General features: G+C 48.9%; 1 protein-coding gene across 1 annotated transcript in view; it reads right to left on the reverse strand.

Moving 5' to 3' along the window:
- Nucleotides 1-1,008: 1,008 nt before the first annotated feature.
- The window catches only part of HOMER3 (homer scaffold protein 3), a gene marked incomplete at its 5' end in the record, with an annotated part of 29,752 nt that continues 7,168 nt past the window's right edge, over nucleotides 1,009-23,592 (reverse strand). Inside the window, 8 exon segments of the mRNA XM_082011132.1 lie at nucleotides 1,009-1,233; nucleotides 2,082-2,162; nucleotides 3,110-3,220; nucleotides 5,142-5,298; nucleotides 6,235-6,356; nucleotides 9,857-9,964; nucleotides 10,405-10,536; nucleotides 11,434-11,611. Of these exon segments, the coding sequence (XP_081867258.1) occupies nucleotides 1,045-1,233; nucleotides 2,082-2,162; nucleotides 3,110-3,220; nucleotides 5,142-5,298; nucleotides 6,235-6,356; nucleotides 9,857-9,964; nucleotides 10,405-10,536; nucleotides 11,434-11,611 (1,078 nt within the window). The 3' untranslated portion in view covers nucleotides 1,009-1,044.

The following is a 23,592-nucleotide window of genomic DNA, read 5'->3' on the forward strand; positions in this document are numbered from 1 at the left end:
CACCTCCTGTTCTCATTTAATCTGGCCAAGCACAGCAAGCTGGGACCCGTACCCTTCACAAGGAATACTGCTCATCTGACACAGAGCAGGACATCTCTGTTTCACAATAAAAGAAGGAAAAAAAAAAAACAAACCAAAAAACCAAGAGCAACTGCTATTTGCTCCATTTAATTTCAATTAACTGCAGCCCTTAGAGGCCAGGAGAGATGCCAATCTAGCAGTTTGTTCACTATCCCCTCAGGGACGTCCCATTTCTCAAATGCCCCTTTCCCAACCAAGCCTCTCCTCTTCTCAGCTTAAAGGAGTTTTAACAAGTCATTAAATCCTACTGTGTTAAACTAATAAGAGCTTCAAAACCTGCAGTTCCTTTTCCTCTGGAAGACGTGACTGAACAGTGGAAAGGACATACGGGCAGGCAAGCACCCTTCTCTGCAGTGGAGACTCTGCTACCTCTGGAAGCTCCTGACAGTGACCAGTGTTACTGGATCCTGTTAGAAAGACATGATGTAGTTAGGGCTGGGGAAGAGGAAAAGGAGCAACTGTTGTCCTTGGTGTGCTGGAACTTCTCCTCCCTCCCTTCCCTAGGTGGGGAAACAGGCAGCTTATTTGCAAAAGGCAAGTGGTTTCCTAAAAAACTACTGAAAAAAACAAAGGCTGCTCAGCCTCTTCACCTAGAAAACTGTAAAAACGTTGGAGACACAGTGTGGCAGCAGGGAGGCTGGGAAGGCAGCACAGGGACAGCTGCTGTCTCTGGACCATGCCACAGCCATGGCAGGGTCCAGAGAGGTCTGGCTGTGACTTGCAGATGCTCCCTGTAGAGGATTCAGGAGCTCAGGTCCTCTCTGCCCTCTGTCTGGGTTTTAAGTGGGCAGTAAGTGTCTGTGGCTGGTCTCCACACTGTCCAGGCAGCTGCTGGTATGTTGGCGTATCCTGCCCAAACAGACCTTGAGGCTGTTCTGTGACCATAATCGCTGTCAGTGACCAGTCCCAGCTCAGGCTCCTCTCCTCCGGAGGGGTCACTCGAAGGATTGAGGGTGCTGCTGCTCAGTTGCTCTCTACCAGCTTGGCTAGCCCCTGACGGATCTCACTGAGCTCAAATATCTTCACATCCATTATCTCTGCCACCTTGGTGACCTCATTCTGGATCTTCTCCCTCTCAGCCAGGGTCTCTGCCAGCGTCTGCTCCGCAAGATGAAGGCGTTGCTCCAGTTCTGCGTTGCGTGCCTCCAGCTCCTGCCAAAGGACACACATGCAGTGAGGTGGCTGCCCCAGCACTGATACAGGCTGCTCACAGACCACTGCCCTTATCTCCACAAAACAGCCCTGCTAGCACCCCAGCACCAGGCTACCCACACCCAGCCAGCCTGGTTTCCACCAGTTCTTTCACTGAGGGACCTCTCTATCTTGAGTCACAGCACCCCAGCATGCACATGCGTGTGAGCACATGTTCCCCAAACTCAGGCATCTGCCCACAGTTTGCAAAGGTGCTATAAATGCAGATCTCCTCACATGCCTATCGTCTCCAGGTCTGATGGCATTTGATGATGGAGATATTATTCTGCCATGAAAGTGCCTGTGTACGGGGATGAGCCCTGCAGCAGATCCCCTCGTTCAGTAGCTCAGAGGTAAACACAGGCAGGCAATGCCCCCAGAGACTGCACAACAGACCATGCTTCCATCTGTGTCCTTGCCCTGAGGTGCAGAGCAGCTTGCATCCCTCCTGCCAGCCAGACTGAATCAGAGCTCTGCTCCCCAGCCATCCAGCAAGCTAAGGAAGACTTCAGAGAGATGGAGTGTCACAGGACATCACCTCTCCTGCATCAGAGGCTACTGCAAGTGCTCGAGGAGAGTACGTGAAGGCTGGGTTTGCTATTGCCTGCTGACTGTGGCCCATGTCATACCTCTGAGGGATACAGGGAGGGTGGAAGAAGGCAGAGATATAGGCAAGGACTTGTTCCCTTCATCCAGAGGCAGAGATAGGCACGGCAGCTCTGCGGCATTTCAGTCTTTGGCTTAAAGGAGAAATGGGGACAGATCCCTCTGCTCCAAGTGCAAAGGTGTCCCAGATCTGCCATCCATACCTGCAGCTTCTGCAGTGTCTCCTCACGCTCGCCCTCTGCTTCCCATGGACCACACTTCTGGCTCTTTAGCATCTGAATCTCCTAAAACACATGGAGGACGAACATCATGTCAGACCCACTCCTGTCCCAGCGGGGCCAGCTCCCAACACATTCCCCAACCAAGGCCCCTTCCCTCTCTCCAAGGATCACATAATCACACTCAGCTCCAAATTTTAATAGCTCACTTTCTAACCTTCTACTTCTGCTGTACCTGCTGCTTCCCTCTAAACCATTAGTCCCCAATGAAGGTGACCAGCTGAGTGCCAGCAAGGTTCAGTGGTCTCTGCACCCTGCTGTATCCTTGCTCAAAATCAGTTCCCAGGCTCTCGGGGCCGGGGTCCCTGCTCAGCTGTTGGGTGAAAGCCTTTACAGACCTTTGCCTTGCCCTAGCATTCTCCCTCTAGCCCGAGTAGCTCAAGGGGGGGGGCAGGGGAAGAGATGTCCTCTCACTAGGGATCAGGAATGCCATTACACTTCCCCTCCCTGATACCTGCTTTGTGGGTCCAACCCTAAGGCTCTGTCCACCCACCCTGCTGAGGCACGACCACCAGACAGCCTGCAGATGTGCAAATCGGAGAAATTCTCTCCACACCTCCCCTCCTCTGCTTTAAATCATTCATTTAAATGCAGTGAAAGTGAGAAGCAATTACTACACTAGAGGCTAACTACAGCTGCAGACAGCTGAGAGGGAAGAGGGTAAGACACAGCCCTGTCGTTTGTGCAGTGGCTGAGACTCTCTACTCAAGGCTATTTGCATGGGAAACCCCCAGCATGACTCTCACTCAGCTTTGCTTCCCTGGGGAGGGAGACCACCGAGGGGGCTGTGCTGGCTTACAGAGGCTCCTGGCTCACACAGGCAGCATGTGCAACAGCACGAGGTGCCCTCTGATCTCATACAAGCTGTAATGACAGACAGGGTGCTGGTGACTGACATGCCACCCCAGCTTCAGGGTTTGCTCTGCTCTGTGGGGTACTGCTCTGAGGGTTACCTCATCTTTAGCCTTGATCAGTAGTTCCAGCTCCTCCAGGGTTTGGCTTAGCTCTTCCTTGTTGTTCTCGCTGGAGGAATCATGAGCCCCCTGTGACTCCAGTTCTGCTACCTACATGGAAGCAAGCACACAGAAGGCATGCTCAGAGATAATAGCAATGTCTTGACACCTCATCACCCACAGTCATTCCCTGTCATGTTTTGGCTTCTTGCAAACCAAACCGGCCTTACTACAGGATAGCAGCTCGCACCCTGGGGTTGTTTGGAAAAAAATCTCTCCATTTGCTCTGCCTAGATCACACAGAGAAACACACTGTGGTGAAACTCAGTCTAGAGACTCTGTCTCTGCTTTCTCCTGCAGTCTTGCACTTCCAGCAAAGCCCGACTGGCAGACATAAGCATATGAGCCTACAACCCAAAGCGATGGCTAGATCCAGCTCTATTTACACCCCTGGGCAGAGATTGCTGAGGGCAAGAGATTTACTGCAGCTCAACCACAGCAGAGCTGGGAGGAAGGGTTTGCCCAAGTGTGCTCCCCATCCCTGAAAAAATCAGCCTAGTGGCTTAGATTATTCATGAAGACAATTCATTTTTAAAAGCTCATCAGAAAGTCTGCAGCAGCTATTGCTGGGGCCCGAGCTCTCCCAGGGCTTGCACTGAGCTCTACAGCTCCAGTGATGGGTACTCTCACACAGATGGAGCTCGGACCCTGCTGTGACACTCCTCCCACAAGCAGGGGCAGCAGGGCCACAGTGGCTGGACTGGGCCTCTGCCAGGGTCCACGTAAACAGTGGTTGTGAGCTGTCAGGCTCATGGGGTCACGGCCAGAATCAACCAGCTCTGGTCCCAAAACACTCCAGTCTAGGGACAATAATCTAGATGCTTCACTGAGTGACAGTTTCTTCTGTGATTCTGCAAAAGTCCTCAGTGGTTGCCCTTTACCCAAGGCTCACAAAATCCTCACTCTTATCTCCTGGCTGTGAGAACAGCCACCAAACAGCTGAGTATACACAAAGCAACAGCAAGGAAAAGGCAGGCCGATCCAGCCAGCCCCAAAACCACACGTATACATACACGCAACCAAGTTGTGCTATAATACATATAATACAACCTCATTACACCTAAGCAGGCTTCTGCTCCAGAGGAGAAAATTTGTTCTGTGCAGCCCTTTTACTGTCTGACTCCAGCACTGAGAATTAGCAGTAGGTACAGTGATTCCTGGGGGATGACTGTTTACTGCACAGACTGGCCACACAACAGCCATCAAGTGGAAACAGCTGTTAATTGCTATAAATCCCTGCTGTCCTCTGAATGAGCTATCTAGAAGTGAAATGGCTTTATGCCTTCTTCTGCCAGGCTCCCGAGTCCCTTCCTAGCCAAACTCCAACTGTCCTATAAACCCTCTCCCAAGTACTTCGCAGTTCTTCCCTCTCAACAAACCCAACCGTGTGACTGTCACTCCTCTGTCCAGATGCACACAGGCCTCCTCAGTTGATCCGTGACCTCTCTGACATTACGTAGGTCAAAAGATCTTATTATTCCAACTGAACAAGGGCTTGTTTGTGCTGCGCCACCCAGGTTTCATGATGTTGCAGCTTGGATTCAAGCTAATTATAGCAGATAGAACAATCTCCATTCTTCCTGTCAGCAGCCAGAAGATTGCCCTGATGCCCTGCTCCGGAGGGGCATGGGCCTTACTCAGTATAGTTGGCAGCTGGGAACTACCCCCAGAAAATCTGAAGGGAAGCTGGTATTCTTTGACTTTGTGCTCTGGTTTCCTCCCTTTATCCATGGGGATTCAACACACTCCCAGCTTGCCCTGCAGAAAACAGGAGCTCTTGTGAGAGCTCCCCAGTTACATGGCCTTATTCCTTGACACGTTTTCCCTGCCAGGCTCATGCAGCATCCTGGATTTCCATTCCATCTCCTGCTGACACCCATGGAAACTGATGGGAGAATGAGGCCAAGGGCACCATCTGGCTCTGGGACGGGGCTTCCTCTGACCTGCTCTGCAAGGGCCCTCCTGTGCTCACCCGCTGCCGCAGTGTTTCCGTCTCCTCCTGATAAGCAGCCAGCTGCTTCTTCCACTGGTCGACATTGGCATTGGCTTCATGGAGAGCAGCCACGAGCTTGTTGTTGTTGTCCTGGAGGCTGAAGAATTCGGCCTCCCACTGGACCTCACTCACCGAACTGTGTGAGAGAACACGGGAAGCGTGCAAGAGAGCGCAAGAGTCTCAGCATAAAGGTTTCTTCCCCCAGTGCTAACATGCACTGAAGCCATGCTCATGGAAGTGCTGGGCAGCTCCCCGTTTTCTATCTGGCTTTCATATCACTTCCCAAATTTAAATGCTTCTTCCAGCCCTGAATCAGTGTGTCTTTCCTTTATCCCTGGATAATATTTGACTTTGAGGCCATGTGTGCTTGCTTGAAACTGCAGAAACCACACTGTGAGATTAATGGGGTGGGGGAGATACAGCTACTATAAAGGAGCTTTGCAATGTGCGGCTATGAATGCGTTTCTAAAATTGTTAGATCTGACTTTGCTTTGAATAAAACCCTACCAACCCAGACTCAGGATAAGGTAGCAAAGGACACTTGCTTTTGATTTAAAAATATTCTAAGTGTTCAGCTGACAGCTCAACAGGAGCCACACACAGAATCCAGCCCACAGTCTTTTGAACAGACAAAGAGCGGAAGCAGCAGGGACTTTGCTGGAATCATCAAGGGAATTAATACAAATGCAGCCCTTGACCAGCTGGAAAAGTGCAAACATCTTCTGGTATCACAAACTACTGATCTGTAGATAAGTGGCATCAACTCATCCCCACTGCAGACACAAAGCATTCTCCTTCCCACACTGCCTGAACAGCAGATTTCACCCCCAAGCTGAAATAACCTTCTACTGGCAAAGAGGGGAAGTTGGTACAGTGGAGGGTTTGAGTAGCAGCGGACATTGGGCATTACTCAGTTACCTAAAGAAGCAGCATTGTGTCAAAAGCATTTGAAATGAGGCTACTCAGTCATTCAGGGTCTCTGTGAGCACTGGAATGACAGGGACATGCACCAAATCCTGCCAGAACAGACAGTTTAGGAGTCCGAAGCAGAGAGCACTTGTGGCAGCCTCACCCTTCTGAAAGCATCTTCTTCAGCCGCTCCTTCTCTGTTGTTATCTCAACATCGGCACTTTGGCTCCGGAATAGCTTATCTTCTCCTGGCCCATTGGAGCTGATGATGGGGCTGGGAAGTACCTGGGGGATGAGGAAGAGGTGGCTATCACACAGCAGTGAAGACAAGCCACGTGGCCATAAGGTCTCTGCAAACTCATTCACAGCCTGGGCTCACAGGGATAATTCTCAGTTCCTGCACTTTTGTGAGAAACATTGGCTTTCAGTCCTAACTCTGAAGTAGTGCTGTGCTTGCCTACATGACAAAGGGTGGCAAAGATGCTCACGTATGGCTCAGCAGCACCAGTCATGGCACAGCAATGACTTTGGAAGCTATGCGGACACGGGGCTTTCTCTTGGATAGGTTGGTTAGTGCTTAGCAGGGCAGCTGCTGGAAGAGCTGCCACGTCCTCCCTTTCCCTGTCTCCATGCCATGCTGGGGCAGCGATCCCAGCGCACAGACACCCTGAGCAGGTGGGCTCACAGCTTGCGCACACCAGCTATTCCTCCCTCCCGACTTGAGATACTGAATTCTCTGGCCCTCAACTTCCCCTTGACAAACGCCTGTAACCCGAGTCCCGCGGCAGTGCTCAACACGCCGAGCTGCTCAAGCTGGCCGTTTCAGGGTTTTGCTCAATTCTTAATAGGATTTTCTTGCTGGTTCTCAGAGCAGTGGAAAGACTTAATAAACTCTAAACACAGACCTGCCAGGCCACCTGGGTTCAGTCTCAAGTCCAGCTTCTGTACCTTGAGTTAAGACACCAGGTGCCATCGGGATAGTGTGTCCTCAGGCTCAAGGGAGGGAAACTGCTATTGCTCAGATGACTGTGGCACCCACTTTCCAAATGTGTGGGAGAAGAAACTCACAGCCCCTGCACCAAAGTATACCCTTCTCTATGGCTCCATATGCCTGAGTACATCAGAGCTAGCAGAAAGAAACAATTCGTCCTCCCAGGCTGGAGGGAACTGACAGTGGAGGAGATATGAATATGCAGAAGCCAAAGCAGACTTTACATCCTCCAGCCCCTTGAGAAGACCCTGTCTGCACGGTCTCCTCTCCAGCAGGGAGGAAGCTTGGCACTGACAGGGCAAACTGAGCTATAAAAAGATTCCCTGAGCAGTGAGCCTCTGGGATCCTAAGTTGGAGGCTGTGAAACCAGGTGGCTGGTAAGCCTGCTGGAGTTGATAGGTAGCCCTCAAATGCCTGTGGTAAGGACAGCCACTTGCCTTCGGAGTCGGCTGACATCTATAAATAGATCGACAGGGCCATGGGATGTGTTGAACATCAGCTTCATGAAGTCTTTCCAGAGTGATTGAGAAGAGAGACCCGCAAAATACAACCCTGCCTCACCTTTACCACAAGGTGAGGAAACTGAAGCAGGGAAGGGGCAGAAGTTTCTTGTTCTGGTGTGTTGAGCCCCTGAGTCCAACTGAAACTGATAACAGTTGAAGATGCTCCACACTGTTTTGTTGCTTACATTATGCTGTGATGGGGATGCTAAATGGGATGGCGATTGGCTTAAAAGGTACTAGAGGACAGAAGAGAGCTGCTATCCTGGGATTTCCCCAGCTCTGAAAGTCTGAAGCCCAAGTAGACTAATGCAGATGCAGAAAATGAGGGAGCCCTGATTTAATTTCAGGAGACAGATCTGCTCTCTGCTCACTTGCAAAAAGGAACACAATCAATTATTCAAGGATGAAGCTCATGTTTGAGCTCTACTAATGTAGAAACTGCGAATCCTCAGTGGGAGAAGGGATGATGGGCTGATCTAAGTACAGGCTGGGGAAGGTAGGAAATGCAGGACAAGATCTGCATACCCACACAGCAGGGGACACCGCATGTGTCACTGTGTCAGCATGCTGGCTGCCGGACAGCTGCAGGCAGGGGCTGTGCATACTTGTGTCCGAGCTCTCCCACCGAGAGACGAGGCAGGCTGAATGGGAAGAGTGAGCTAGGTTCCCATTGTGGCAGTTTTAGCGCTGCTGAATCAGGTAAGAAGAACAAACAGAGCCTTCGGCCATTTCCCTGATCTGTGTTTAACCTTCACCTTCTGACCTCCTCATCTCTTCTGTTGCAAGTTGCCATCGCAGCACAGGGGAGACGAACATGTCCTGTTGCAGCACCTGATGAGTTCTGCCTGGTGTGAACAGGATAAGAGGGAATATCTCTACTCCCAGCCTTCATCTCCTGGCCAGGGGAGCTAGGAGATGGAGGCTGCTATGCAGCTGGCCATGAATCTCTGTCTTGGGCAATTGTTACTGACCAGAGTCTTTCACCTAAGATTTTGGTTCTGCTATGAATGCTCTACTCTACTCTCTTCTTCATTTGCCACCCATTAGGATGGGGCTTAAAGTTCGCAGGAGCCAAAAGATTTTCCTCATTTTTGCACCCTACATGACATTTCCAGTCTCTGCAGAGCCACCGCCTTCACCTCCCCCTCTTTTCCCTGCAGGCCAAAGTACCGTTCACACTCCCTCCTCCTCCTCTGCTACCACTCCATCTGTACTCAACCCAGAGAACGCAGCGTCCGCCATCCTACAGCTCCTCTCCTGCTGCCAGAAGCTCTGCGAAACGCAGAGTCACCTCTGGAGTGAACTATTTGGGAGGGCAACTTCACCATCAGCACTGAACTGCTTCACCATGGGAAAAAGCAGGGTAGAGTTCTCCACAGCTTATCCTCTCTCCTCCATCCCACTGCTGCTGGAGTTGGTTTAGCTATACAGGGAGAAAGGTAACAACTGCAAGTGCAATGCATGCGAGAATCATCTGTGATGCGCTTAAGCTTTCTGGTTTGGTCTCTTGGGGGGAAGAAAATTGAATGACTGGCTGTCATGCATGCAGTTCTACCTTAAGGGAGAGTTCCCAAGGGGGGAGAGTAATTTCTACTCTCATAGCACAGCTTCTCTTCCACAGTGGAAATATGACAGAAACAGAAGTCTGGCCAGGACTCCTCAGTCACCAGCCCTAAGAAGTCACTTTGTCTTTCCATGGAGCCCCACAGCCAGCACCAGCACCTATCAGAGGCACTTGGAGAAAACCCCCCTGCAGCCCCAGGAGAGGAAGAAAAATGGTTGGAAATGCCACGTGTCTTCCTATGATCTCCAACCAGGCGACATGCGTCCCTGCATGCTGCTTGCCTGTTATTGTCACACTGAGCCCAGGGAGAGGCAGCAGCTCTAAAGAAAAAAAAAAAAAAGCGAAACACAACAACAAAAAAAAAAAACAACCCCACCAAACCAAAAAATCCCGGCCACCACAGCAAAAACCACACTCCTCCAGCAGGGCTTTATAAGACACCAAATGGTTTTGATAGGTTAACTGGCAAAGAGGGAGTAGTATGAACCTTCCCAGGAGCCTCACTTAAGCACTAATTAGTTAATCTACTTCATGTGTTTCAGTACAGTGACCTCAGGGCCACAGGTGTCATCAAAATGTGAAGCTCCAACCTCAGTGTCTGGCAAGAAAGTGCTCAGAGAAAGGGATGAAAGCAAGAAGTTACTAGAGGAGTTCAGCACAGTGGCCATTTTCCCTAGCTGTGATCACCCTGCAGTGAGCTTTACCCATGCCCATTTCCAAGTGTTACCTGGTGAGATGTGATATTCAGGGCAGGATTGGTCAGCTCTGTTTTATCCTGGGACTTCTCCCTCGCCAAACGGGCTGCTTCTTTCACTTCCTGGAACTTCTCTGCAAACTAGAGGGGAGCACAAGAGTCACTCTGGTGCTACACCGAAATGCGGAACGAACTAGAATTGATGCCTGGGTTACTCCTCCCTTTGCAACTTCTTTCAACATGTTTTTTAATTTCTCTTCAACTAACAATAAAATCCAGGGAATAGTCCCTTCCTCCCTCTGCCCATGATTCTGGCACTCAGGCCTGTGGGGTTAGCTAAATAGCAGTGACAGAAATTGAGCCTGAAGTCCTAATTCAATTTGTGATGCTCAAAACTCTCTGCAAATATTACTTTAAAGCTCTTCCTAGCATCTTTGCATCTTGCAATAGATTTTATCACAGTGGGAACAGCATTACATTAGGTTCATAAAGTCTTTTCTCCAGAAGCTGATCTTCCCTTCAGGGTTTCAGGGACATTCCCCCTGCTAGCATCAGGCTTCTGCCAGCACCTGCAGCATTACCTGGGAGAGATGCTGCTCCGAAGCAAAGCCCAACCCATACACTGTGTTGGCTCGGCTGTCCGCCCATTGTCCAAATTTCTGGGACGTCTTTGTGAAGGTCATGTTGGGGGTAATAGTGCTGTTGATGATTGCCTGTAGAGAGAGGCAACAAGGAGAGTCAGAAAAAAACTCCAGCCTGCTGCCCTGGGATGGTGGTGTGGGATTGATCACTATAATCCCTGCATACTCTAGGAACTAGGGGTAGAAAGCTTTAGCTTTTAATCTGTAAGACAACAGTTCAGGCTTTTGGTGACCAAAAGTCTTTCTAGCCTGGCTATATGACAAATCTCAATCATCTTGTCTACTGAAAAGGAAAAAAAAAAGCCTCAGTACCAGCTTCCTCCATTGCTGGAAAAGAAGATAAGAGACAGTGTGTCTCTGGGGACTTAACTTTCTGATGTTCTCCATTTTCATGGCAAGTAAGGGGAAAAAAAAAATGCTTAAAGAGTAGTCAGGACTAGCTATTACAAAACACTCTCTGCTGCTTAGGGGAGCAACAAAATAAATTGCCTGGGAAGATTGCTAAATCTCTGCCATTGGAGGTCTTCAAGAACAAGTCAGGAAAATGCCTATCAAGAACAGTATAGGGAGAGTTAATCACATTTTGTGGAAGTGACTGAACAGACTACTTCTGAGACTCCCTCAACCTCTGTCTGTCATTTCATTATATCTACAGGGGTTGGTTTTAGCACAGGATAAAGGCTCTTAGAAAAAGCTTGTGTTTTGCAAGCACAGGGGGTGAGAAGAGAGTGAGGCACGGAGGGATGACATCAGACCCGAGGGCACATTTTTCATCAGCATGAATTCTAGTGTCTAACAGTAAATACACTTAAGCATGGAGGCAGTGTTTTACCTTCCCGTCCCTTCAGTGAAGATGCTAGAGTGCCCAGGCTGAGAACTGACCAACTTGACACCAAAAGCATCAACTCCAGAACAGACTTTGGCTGGAAAAATACTTGCTGTCAATCTGTGTGATGCTGTCACCCCTACCTTGGTGCCCCCCACGCTGATGATCCGGTACACATTGCGCGTGGCATCGTAGAAATAGGAGACAGTCAAGGCGTGCTTGCTGGCAGGGATCCAGTTCCGTTTGGTGGCAGGGTCGATCTGGAAAACATGGGCCCTGGTGCTGAAGATTGGCTGCTCCCTGCAAGAGAAACGAGCAGGGCTGTCAGGGCAGAGGGGAAGCAGAGCAACGGGGGAAGCGCATCGACTTCCTGACACTTGTGTTGCATTATGCACTGCCAGCAGCACTTCTGCTATTCGCGTTCTCCGGGGATCTAAGACATTAGGTGCAAAGCACTGCAGCCCCCAAGGACACAGTATCTCTCAACCAGAAGCCCTTCATTGAGCTTCTGTGCAGGGAGCGGCAGCTCCCCACTGTCTGGACTGGTATCATCTAGTGTCCCTTCTTATTAGGACAGTCATGAGCCAAGCTTTCCATCATTCCTGTGAATTGCTTTTCCAACCCCTCTGGACTTCCCTGTGCTCTCCCCAGGAGCCCTCCACATCCTTGTCACTCTTCTAAAGCCCATTTTAGGAGCTGAGGGGCTGCTGGCTGATGCCCCTGCAAAGTAAAAGCCCATAGCTGTTTATGCCTCCTATTTGCCCACTATCCAGGCAGCATGAAGACAGCAGCTTTCACTGCATACTAGTGACCTTGGTCTGTGAAAATACCCTTGGCACAATAACAAAGCTACCAAGGGTGTTTAGCTACAGGTACAGGTTTTTACCTTCCTCTAGAGCTTCTCTGTCCTCCTCTGCAGTCTTCAGACATTTCCAAAGACCACAGCCTGGTCATTCCAGCAATAACAGACTATGCCCTCAGGTTAATAGGTCTTTATATGCACATTCACCCAAGGATGGGCACGAAGCTTGCAAGCAAAAGCGCAAATAGGACATCACAATCTCATGTTTTGGGCATACCTGATGGTCCTTCACAACAGAGTTGGTGTGATAGAGTTATGCTAATGTTAGGGGTTATATTATTTTTAACCTGACTTGATGCTTTCTTTCACCATCCCCTGGCACCTTAGCGGTCAGTTCACAGAAACTTCACCAGGCATTGGATTTCTCTGGCTGCTGTATTGTTTGTACTTCATAGGATATCTCCAAGCTAGAGCTCTAGGGAAATGGATGGATGGAGGATGTATTTGGGATGCGAGCATAAGAAGTGCCTTCCCCTCAGCACAGCTCTTCCTCCCTTGACTCATGCTTGGGAAGCGCATCCTGCAGTGAGAAGTCACATCACAGGATTAAAAGCAAGTCACTTAACAATAAATTAAAGGAAACACTTCACCACACAATGTGCAGCTGCTGCAAGAAAGCACTGAACCAAGCACTGCCCGGATTTTGTAACCAGTAATATCTGAGCTGAAATAAGCAGTCAGATCTCCGGCATCAGGATGTAACTTGAGTGTTTCAGGAGGCAGGAAGGAATGTTTCCATGACACAACAGTCCAGGTGCATTAGGGCTTGGGGTCTTCATCTGACTTTGGTTAAAACCCCAGGCACTGGCCATTGCCACACTCCTTACGCAAACCTAGTGAAATATGATGTGATTGGAGACATCCCACAGCCCCATGACAGCTGCAAACAAGACATAGCTGCAATCCCGCTACATGCAAGCTCCCAAATCCAGACATTCATACTTCCTCTCCATTCCAAGTCCTCACAGCTGCAATGAGCAGACATTCCCATCAATCCAAAGACAAATGTACCTGGTGCTTTCCGAATCCACCACCAAAACTTAGGAAGGAAATAAAACACTCCCTGCTACCTCCCAGTTTTAAGCCTTGTTCACAGGTTACAGCTCTGACTCAGACCTCTTGTGACCGCATGAGGATCTGTCAGCCCCTTCTCTGCATCCCCTCTGCCTGGTTTTACTCAGTCACAGTCTGGTTTTGGAATGAGGTTCAAAATTTCCAGGCTCCACTAATGGATACTGAATTTTACATGGATCAAACCTATCCTTTGAGACACAGTATCTACAGAGTAGGGGAAAACTAATGTTTCTGCACCTTAACCCCCAAGTCCTGGGCTAGTGTCAGAAAGAACAGAGGAAGGACGTTACCTAGTTGTTGACATTTGTTAGAAAGAAGGGTAAGACAGACTACAGGCCAGTGGAGTTAGTATGCGTCTCTCCTCCAACAGCTTCCTTCTCAGGTCTCCTAGCTGGACTGAGGCTCCTTTTTGGTTTTGCCTCCACAGTGATTCATTTCCTAGCAATGGAAAAGTCAGCTGTTATTTATCACAAAGAGCACAGAGCATTCAACCAGGCAGCGTTTAGGGGCTTCATTTGTCCCAAACTCACAAAGCTTGTAATTTGTAATGATTTCTCATCACTGAACAAGTTTTCTTCCCTGTCATGGGAGATAATTGGGTGAGCTGTGTAACTGGAGTAAATCCCTTTGGCAGCAGGCGCTGGCTGTTGGGAGAGGGCCACAAAGGAGCTTGGAAGGCTCTAGTGTTTCCAGTCATGCACACGTGATGCTAGCTGCATGACGGAAAACCCTCCTCAGACATCACCCCTCACACGCACGGCAGCTATTCCTGTGCTCGCTATTCATCAGTGAGGTTTGCACCCAGGGCCAATGGCAACCATCCTGCTGACTGCAGCAGGTTTTGGACCAAGTGATGTTTCAAACAGCTCCCTGCCATATACCCTGATGGAGCTCTCTGACATTCCCAGAGATAACCCTTTGCTGCCCACAGGGTTTGCAGCCACACCTGGGAATTCACCCACCACGTGCAACAACTCCCTGCCCTGTGCTCCACGGAGCCGGGCACGATCCCAGACCCCAGCAGTGAGGAGCCCCTGCGGCTGCCCTGTGCTGTCTCCCCACGACATGAGGCAGCTGTGCTATTCATTTGCTTTGTAAATTAGTCTCTCCAGTAAACGGTCCCCACCCTGCTCTCCCCCATATCAACTGAGACTGCATATCTCAAAAAGGGAGAAAAAGGGTGAGAAAGTGAATTTGCATCATGAAGGATGCCTGTAGAAGGAGTAGAGAGCCCAGACTTCCCAGCCTCTCTGCTAAGTCTGCCTTCAAGCAGGTCAACTTAGAGTGTCTTAATACTTGGAAAACCCCACTGCCTTCCTACTGAACACTCCAAGACAGGAGAGGCTCACGAGACCACTCAGATATCAACTGTCCTGTAATTACAGTGTCACTGACCATAAAAGCCAGCGTTACTTTCCTTCTGAGCACCAGGAGTAGAAAATAAAATGCCACTGGAAGGCCTGTCAGACAGAAGAAAAGCCCATCTTCACAGGGGCTTTATGCTTCACAGTTAGCACATGCTTTTTCTACTCGCATAAGGCTGACTTGGCTGCTGCCTTGCCCAACACACAGCCCCTGGGCATGCATGCCATTTTCCTGGTCTCAGGTACACTGGAATACACAGCACTGATGGCGTTAATGGGGAAGAGTGCTCTATTTTTTGTGCCTTAACATAATCACTGCTGTCTCATCACTCATACATTTGTTCGTGCCTTATGGTCTTCCCTGGAGCAACAAAACTTCATGCTGTCTGCAAGAGGTCTATCCCTTCCAGTTACAAACGTGAAAGTCTCGCAGACTCTCGGAACAGGCCTGCTGCCAGTTACACCAGATGTGCCTTGCTTCCAACAGAGAGCAAACTGGCAGCAACAGTGGCAGGGCACGTCAGCAGCTTCATCACCTGCCTGGCCGGTGCCAAGGAGGGAAGTCCTGCACCCATCTCCCTCCGAGGGAAGAAAACTATGCAGAATCTCCTGAAATTATCTTTCATGTCTCCCCTTTCCTCACTGCAAATGGGAACAGTGGCTGCCAACTTACTTGTCCCTAATAACGGCGACTGGAGATTGCTTTATGAGGCCAGCACGTTACTGCCTTCTCACAACTACCTGAGTATAGTGCCAGCCTGGCATGGGGACAGCTCTTTCTAGGAAGCAGTTGCTTAAGCTTTGTAGGTAATGCTCAAAGAAGAGCTTACGCTCTGCTTGAGAACAGCGCACAGATGTTCATGCTTCTTTTGCAGTTCTTGTGCAAGGGAAAAAGTCTTTTGTTTGTTTGTTTTAAATCCATCAAATGACACAAATTGTATCCAGCTAGTACAAGAATTTCATTGTCAAGGATGCTGGCTAGCCTGGAAACCTGCCCTTCAGTACTCACTCACTTGTCTGACAAGGTTAAAGCAAACGTTACAAAACAAAAGCTCTCCTAGAGTCTAAGTGGTGAAGCACAACAAAAAACAGAGTAGGCTGAAATGCAAACCAAGAGAGAAGAAAAGCAAGAAAGCCTGCAAATCTCAGGGCACATCTCTAAGTCACACGTGGTTTATGAAATGGAAAATGGCTCTACCTCACCCCTTCTACCATTCCTTTAGCAGCAGAGAACCATGGCAGCGTTTGACACAGCTCAGCACGGCCGAGTGGATTAGCCAGGTGAGGACACAGGCAGGACTGCGGAGCACTGGCGTACGTGCCAAGGGAAGCGCAGAGCAGGAAAAGCACAGGTGCTGAAAACCAGATCTGAGATGCATGAGCGGAGTAATGTCTGAGGAACACCTGTCTGCATTCAGCTTGCTTCTGGCCAAGCTGCTGACCTCCTGTTTCCAAAAACACTACAAAGCATTTAAAAATAGTCCTGAAAGTGCTTAGGATTCAAACTGTCATGTTCTCTCTCTCCTGCTACAGCCCTCTCTTCCCCTGTTTTAAGTGTATAGGGATGTGTGTTGTATCCAGCATAAATGCTGACACTTTTCCTGCTCCCAGCTGGGAGTCCCCATAACAATACAGACATAGCAGTGAAAAGGGCACACGTAAATAAAACCACTTACATCCTCCCAGGGCTGTCCTTCGCAGATAATTAAGAAAAAACAAAGCAAATGACTGAAAGGACAAAGATCTGGCTGAGACACTGACATGATCAGCAAGTGCCTGATGGCAACTGGAAAGGATCCAGGTCTCCTCACTGCCAGGATTTGTTCTCAGCCCGGGGGTGGGGGGGAAGGGCAAAATTCAATAATCCATGTCCCACTGATAGCTTAAAAATGACCTGTACCTGATGAATGTTCCCTAATGCTCCAGCAGCAGGCTTCCAGCTACCAGGCAAAACCAAACAGCTGAAAATGAAACTAATAGATGATCTGAAGTCAAAAAGTACCTGGCTCCAGGATGCTGCCCCAGTAGAGACTCAACTGACTCCTCTTGTGTCTTTTCCTTACAGAGAAGCTGGAAGAAGGTCACTGGGTGTTTGGGAAGGACATATGGATATAGAGTATGGATCAGTTGTTTCTGATTTGCTCACTGACTGGAGTCTCTGACTCAGTGGTCATTAAGAAAACATGTAAAACTGCACATTGGTCTCATTTCCACCTTGGTTCTTATATTATTCTCCTCTCTACAGCATCCAAATTGATTTCTTGATGAATAGCTGCTTATTTCACCATTGCCAGGAGAGCAAATGATTACTTGTCCTCTTAATTTATAGTCTCAGCAGAGTGGCAATGGACTGAGCTGGCCAAAAGGACCGAGTTCAGTAAGGCTTGATGAGGGACCTCATTGGGTTAGGACACACTGACGCACTGCCAAGACCCCGGAGGAGAAGCACGCCCTGCAAGCACTGCCCTGCCCAAGGAGGTACAGATGGCATCAATTTAGTCCCTTGCACCAGTGCCACATTTTACCTAGCAGGGGAACGGCAGGCATAAAAGGTGCCAAAGTCTAGGGAAGACTAAAACCAGTGCTGCCCTCTCTATTCTGTGTAATCTGAACACATATGTCACTGGATGCATGGACTGCCCTTGGGTGTCCTGTCTGGTTGTGGGCTCTACCCTCCTCGGCACAGGCACGCAGCCCTCTTCTAAACTAACCCAGCGCTGCGAACAGATAGAACATAACAGAAAGGGACATGAGCCGCCTCCCAGAGAGGCCTCTCCAAAGAGGGACTGCAGCATCACCAGGAACTGGTGCCAGGACTGTCCCACGGCGCACCTGCAATGCGTGGGATCATATGGATTGGGATATGCACAGGCATACAGTAACGCAGGCCCACCATGCCGCAGTAAAACAACGTCCGAGCTGAAGCAAAGCTGCTGACACCAGGCTGCTGGGAGCTCAGCTCGCCTGCTCTGCCCAAGAGCCCATCTCCCACAGAGAGTTCACCACACGCATCTACCTACACTTTCAACAAGCCACCTTTAATCCCTTTGCTAGGCATGTCTTTAGTAGGAAGATTTCATAAAGTCTTCTTTCTAATCTTCAACAGAAAAATACTCTCAAACCTGCAGACGAGTCTAATAGCAGACCAGAAGTAAAAAGGTGAAAAGATTTTTGGTTTAAGCCACAGGAGTCACAGACAGAGCTGCGAACAGGGCATGTTCTTCTCTGCATCCTCCAGCCTCCTGACACAAGGTAGTGGTGTCCAATCCTATAAAGGAGTATCTCCCATTTTAAGGAATAGCCCAGGTTAAGGAAGGGACAGAGAGCCTTTGAAAAAGCTGTTCAGCAAAATGTTTATCTTCACATCTAAATTTCAGTAGCACTGTGGCAGCTCCTGTTTCACTGTATGCTTGCTCCCTTCTCTTTGCCCCAGCCCAACTTCTGCTGCCTGTTGGGGTCTTTACGTCTCAGAGAAACTGTGCTTTATTGCTTTTACTTTCTCAAGTTACTTCCAATGCAAATAGCACCTCTTTGGGAAAATCCTGTTTGACAGTTCAGGCTCGCTCTATCTTCAGCGGGTTCCTAAACCTAAGGGCAACTGCTAAAACATAGCCCTCCTGCCAGACCTCTCAAAAAGAGAGAGGGAGAGGAAGAAACCAGAGTTTTATTGTTTGCTTTAGATCTTTTATTGCATCCTGCGATGTATTTGCTCTTCTACACTGGGTGTGGGGAAGGGTCTCTTTCTGACTGCACAGCTGCATTTGACTTATGCTTTGTCCTTGTTCTTCTCTGATTTTCTGTGAAATCTGGAAGATTTTTCCCACTGAGATCCTTTTGTTTTTTTGTTCTCAGTAATTCTCAGCTCAAAATCCTGTCTGCCTGCCTGCGACATGCCCATTTAGTTAACTGAATTACTTATCCCATCCTGCTCACCTGCCCCCACCCTTTGTTGCATGACCAGAGAGAAGGAATCTTATCTTTGCTCTGGAGAGGGAATCTTTCCGAGTCACCATTCCCCAAATTTATACTAATGTTTCTGTCCTGTTTTCAGTTCCAAAGTGAGGCATGTGACAAAGAGCAGGATTCAAACCTAGACACAAGTATAGAGTTTTAAGAGAGATTTGGTGGGTGAATCTGAGTTCAAAGCACTCCAAGGACACAAGCAGTGAATAGGTCTGAAGTTTAGGAATAGAGTCTTTTAGTCACTCAAAGCAACAGCTGGAATGTGCTGGGGAGGCTGAGCTCAGTCCTCACTAACTGCATTTTCTTTGGTGCTCCCGGATGGGGTTCAGTCAAAGGCATCTCTAGGAAGTCCATGGGCTGTTCCCCAGCCTGTACCTCCTTTCACTCACTGCAGCTTCTCTTTGCAGGGATATTCATTTACTTGTCGGCAAAAGGAACATCTCTGCACGTGGACACAGAGAGGATAGTCACTTTAAATATTTTGCTTTACACCTGGGCAGTCTGTGGTCCCCCTTCATCTGAAAACCAAACCAAAAAATGCCTTGCAAGAAATCACAAAGTACCAGATCAGCAGAACCATTTGCTTCTGCGGACCATGGGCACAACAATACTCAGCCACGAGGGCAGAGAAGGGCTTTGGGGGTGCGATGTTCCCGCTGACAGCCGTGGGATACCTTCACAGTGCAGAGACCTAGGAATGTATTTTTGCACTGTGCCCGGTGGCTGGGCTCAACGTGCAGCCACAGTGAGCAAGCCCCCCAAAAAGAGGTCATCTTCTGATAGAAGGCCCATTGCCAGACACAGCAGGAGGTAAGGATTTCCCAGCTGCTGTGGCAGGAACTTGGCAATTCTCACTGCAACCTTCCCAAAAGTCCTTTCTCTCTGCAAGGTCTGGTTTCCTGGACGGGTGTCCACAGGGCAGCTTGTGCAGAGCAGAAACGGGTACGTGAAAGCATGTGAGCACGAAAGATACGTGGCTCGGCTCTGGCGCTCAGCCCACCACCACGCTGAGTCAGCTGGGAGGCCATGCTGGCTGCGTCAGGGCCAGGGCTCTCCCTTCTGTTGGGTCAGCGGCCAGAGCTCTCAAGTGCGAGAAACCCTACAAAGCAGCAGTCCCGGGATAATTTGAGGGAGGGGGCTGGTCAGGGCTGATGGGGGGAATGTGTTTCAGACAGACAGAGCCCAGTATTTCAAAAGGCAGAACTGGAGCACAGAGAGGGAATGAGATCCAATCTCCTCCTCCCTCACTGCTGTCTGTCTTTGTTTCTTTTTATCTTCCCTCAGCAGCTTGAATAGCTGCTGACTGTATGTCAGTGCCGTTTGGGGAAGAAGTGTGGATTAACGAGAGTCAAACTTCATCGCTTTCCCTTTGCATTTCTCCCCAAAGTCTAACCCTTCCTCTGAGCCAGGGACTGGGTGTAACTCCCTCCAGAGTCTATGGAAACTACTGCTTCACTGTAAACGAGTGCAGAGAGCGTGCTTTGATACTGCCTACCCAGAATTTGGGCACAAGCCCTCAGGACACTGACTGTCAGACACTGAACTGCAAAACTGCTTTGGGAACAAAGTTTGGGAGGCCTAATTCCCAGTCCTTTGTTCTAACCACCAGGCAGGTTTTCAAGTCCTCTTAGCTGCAGCTTTGCTTTCATTCTGTGCTGCATAACGTCACCTTGGGGAAAATGCATAGATGCTGCTAGTGTCCTGATGGGATTGCAGGAGGCCAGACTTCTCTGCCACAGCCACAAAGGGAAGGTGGAGTAGTGCAGGTCCAGCAATAGGAGCTGGCTAGGGGCTGCTTTCCCTTCTGCCTCCCCCAACTCCCAGGAGATTACCCAGCAGGGCTTCGCACAGGAATGAAAAGCAGCTGCCTCACGGCCTGTCTGCAGATAAAAGGGCAGCAAAGGAATCCTGGTTGAATATGCTCCTGTTGGATCAGCACAGGGAACAGCAACAAGCATGCAAGGTCAGGCACACAGAAAGAGGATCAAGGGTATTTAAAGATGCAACACAGCTGATTATTTTTTTGTTTCTTTCTTTTGGAAACCAGTCTCCATCTACAGAGCATCTTGGCTGCTGAACACTATGCTACCAGGTGTCTACAACACAATCTGTGCATTCACCTTCCTGGGACAACTGTAACTTCTGCTACTAAGCTTCAGCAGCTTTCTTTGACACACACAGACCCGTTGCTGGAAATCTGTACAGCAACTGAAGTTAAAAAAACCCAGCTGAGCCAGACTGCAGCTAAGTAATTCTTTAAACATTCCAGAAAATATGCCCAGTAATAATTAGAACCAGAGAAGTGAAGATACATGCACATTTCAAAATGTTCCGTGCCTCCAACACATTCTGCCTCTGCATCTTCATTATAAGCTACAGGACCCATAGTACTTCCAGGCACAGATGCCTGCTCAGCTTCACTAGAGCAAGTCCCTAAGATCTGCTGTTCTTTTTGACCTGCCCTTGCCAGAACTCCAAAAGCACAACCAGCAGCCCCTCTGACAAGGCCACTTCAAACTGCCTGTTCAGCAGAGGTCAGCGGGATGATAGTATAGATAACAGTGGGCGAATTCATTTGCTTCATATATGGGACAAGCGGGTAAAGTCTATACTGCTCAAATTCAAAGCCAGTAAGTTGCATCTACCTGTACTTATATTTGACAATGCTACATAGAATCACAGAATCTATCTGTCATAGAATCTATCCATCAGCAGCAGAGAGTCAGAGAAATGTGAGTAAGTGTCCACTGAAGACCCAGCCAGGACCTAACTAAATTCCCTTCCCTCAGGATCAGGTGTTATTTACAACTGTCCTCTTCAGAGAGGAAGCGCTAATGCATTAATACACACAATACAGTGGATACAGAAGAGTCCACAGAGAATTTATCCATGAAAACCAGAACATGCCATTACGAAGAAATCTAATATGGAGGCACGAGACCAGGATCCCTGCTTTAAAAATAAGTTAACCAAAATCAACTTGCCAGAATGTGATGTAAGAGGTGATGTGCTTTTAATCTCTTTTGTACCCAGAGTAATCTAAATGCTGCTGAAAGCTACTCAGTATCCTCATGTGATCTACGTACAAGCAAAAAGACACTTTCATCTCAAGAGTTAAGTGGGAAAAAAGGAATTTTGGGTGGGAACGTCATCTCTGGCTTACCAACAGTTTTCATACCACACCACTACAATTACACAGTGAAGTCTAAGCAGACTGAGATGGTGACACTATCTCAACATTTTCCATGGGAGCTAGCGACTCTCTGAAGAGACCACGTAGCTGCTGGTAGGTCCAAGAAGGATTCACCCACTAACTCTAAGTGCTAGTATCAAGCCACCCTCTTAAACCCTTCCAAGCAGTTCTAGAAGTTTTACAGTAACTTTGCAGATCACAGGAATAGTTACAGGAAAATAGGGACACTTTCTGATTTAACCTGAATCAGCACATACTCTGCCAACTTCAAAGGATCTATGCCAGATTCACACTGCTGTCGCTTTTGATTCTTCGTCTCTACCTTTTCTGCCTCTTGAATCTGTGTTTGACTGTTACAATCAATCTAGATAGTTTAAGAGGAAAATTAGCAAAAGGAAAAGAAGTCCCTAAGAATGTTATTTATTTCTCTCACATTGTAAAACCCACGTTTGGAGGGAGTTGATCAGACAGGCTTCCTACAGATCCACTGTGATTTCCAACAGCCACGAAGAGTTTATTTATGTTGCAAAGAAACTCACAACCCCACATCAGGTCCTTAAAGTTACATGATTGAGTATTATAACTAGGACATAAACTAAATACCAGACTAAGCTTCTACTTCCATGCCAAAAATCTACTAGCACATCCAGGCAGCATTATTTCACTCTTGGAAAATCTGAGGGGGATCATAAACTAAGTCATCAGAGATTTTCAATCAGCTATTTATCCATTTAGAAATGCAAACAGGATCCATTTTACTGAATGCCAAAGTCACAACAGCCAAACAAAATCCCTAATTTCTAACTTCTGGAAAAGTTTGTGAATGCAACCCATCTCCAGTCCTCCCAGCTTGGATTTCATACAACGTATAGATCACTAGAGGCTTCCCCTACATACGAGTTTATTTAAAGAAGTTGCAGAGACTTGCAATTATCTACTTTCAAACCCATAAAATAAAAAGCAAGTCTCAACTTTAAAGCTTGCAACGTGGGGAAAAAAAAGCAATTTAAAACCTTCGTTTCTTTCGCAATTACCTTAAAAATAGCTCAGCGGCCATAAATAATAAAAGCAATTTAAGAATAAGAAACTGCCAGTCTCACCCCATCTCTGCCTGGGTGTCAGCTTCTTTCTCTCCCGTCCTTTCTTCAGCTGCCTGAGATTCTCTCCACGTTTTGATTTATTTCTCCCTTCCTCTTTCTTTCTGTCTTTCTCCGGATCCGGATGCTCTTCAAATTTCCTCCGGAATTTCACTTTGAAATCTTGCTAGTTTTGCTGTTGGTTCGAAACGCCCAGTAATCCCCGAGCTTGCGGAGCAGCAAGGGCAGGGGCCGCCCAGACACCCCCCCCCGCCCCGGGCTGCGGTCGCCCACCCCCAGCTCCAGCCCAGAACTCTCGACTGGGAACTTGGGCCCCCCCCGGCCGCCGCAGTCCCCAGCAGTTCCCCCTCTCCGGCTCCCAGGATCCCTCCTTCCCTTCAGCATGGGAGGGGAGCAGCCGGATTAGGTGGTGCTTTTGCAAAAGCCCTTTGAAACAAAGCCGCCTGCTGCGCCGGCAGCCCCGCAAATTTTCCCCCGCAGCCCCAGAAGTACAGCCGCCCCTGACTCGCGATTTCTTTGTTCTCGCTCTTCTTTCCTCCTCCTCCTCCTCCTCCTCTCTTCCCTATCCGCTTCCTCCCTCTGCCAACTGCCCCATCTCGGTCACATCTCTCTGCTTCTTCTCCCGACTTTATTCCCGGGACCAGGGCCGGCTCGGCAGCGCCCCCTGCCGGGCACAGCCGGCCCTGCGCGCGCTGCCCGCTGCCCCCGGCGCCCTAACGGCGGGCCGGGTTACAGCGCTGGGATTTTAA

This window comes from Phaethon aethereus, assembly GCF_964289735.1.
Source record: "Phaethon aethereus genome assembly, chromosome: 26".
Lineage (NCBI taxonomy): Eukaryota > Metazoa > Chordata > Aves > Phaethontiformes > Phaethontidae > Phaethon > Phaethon aethereus.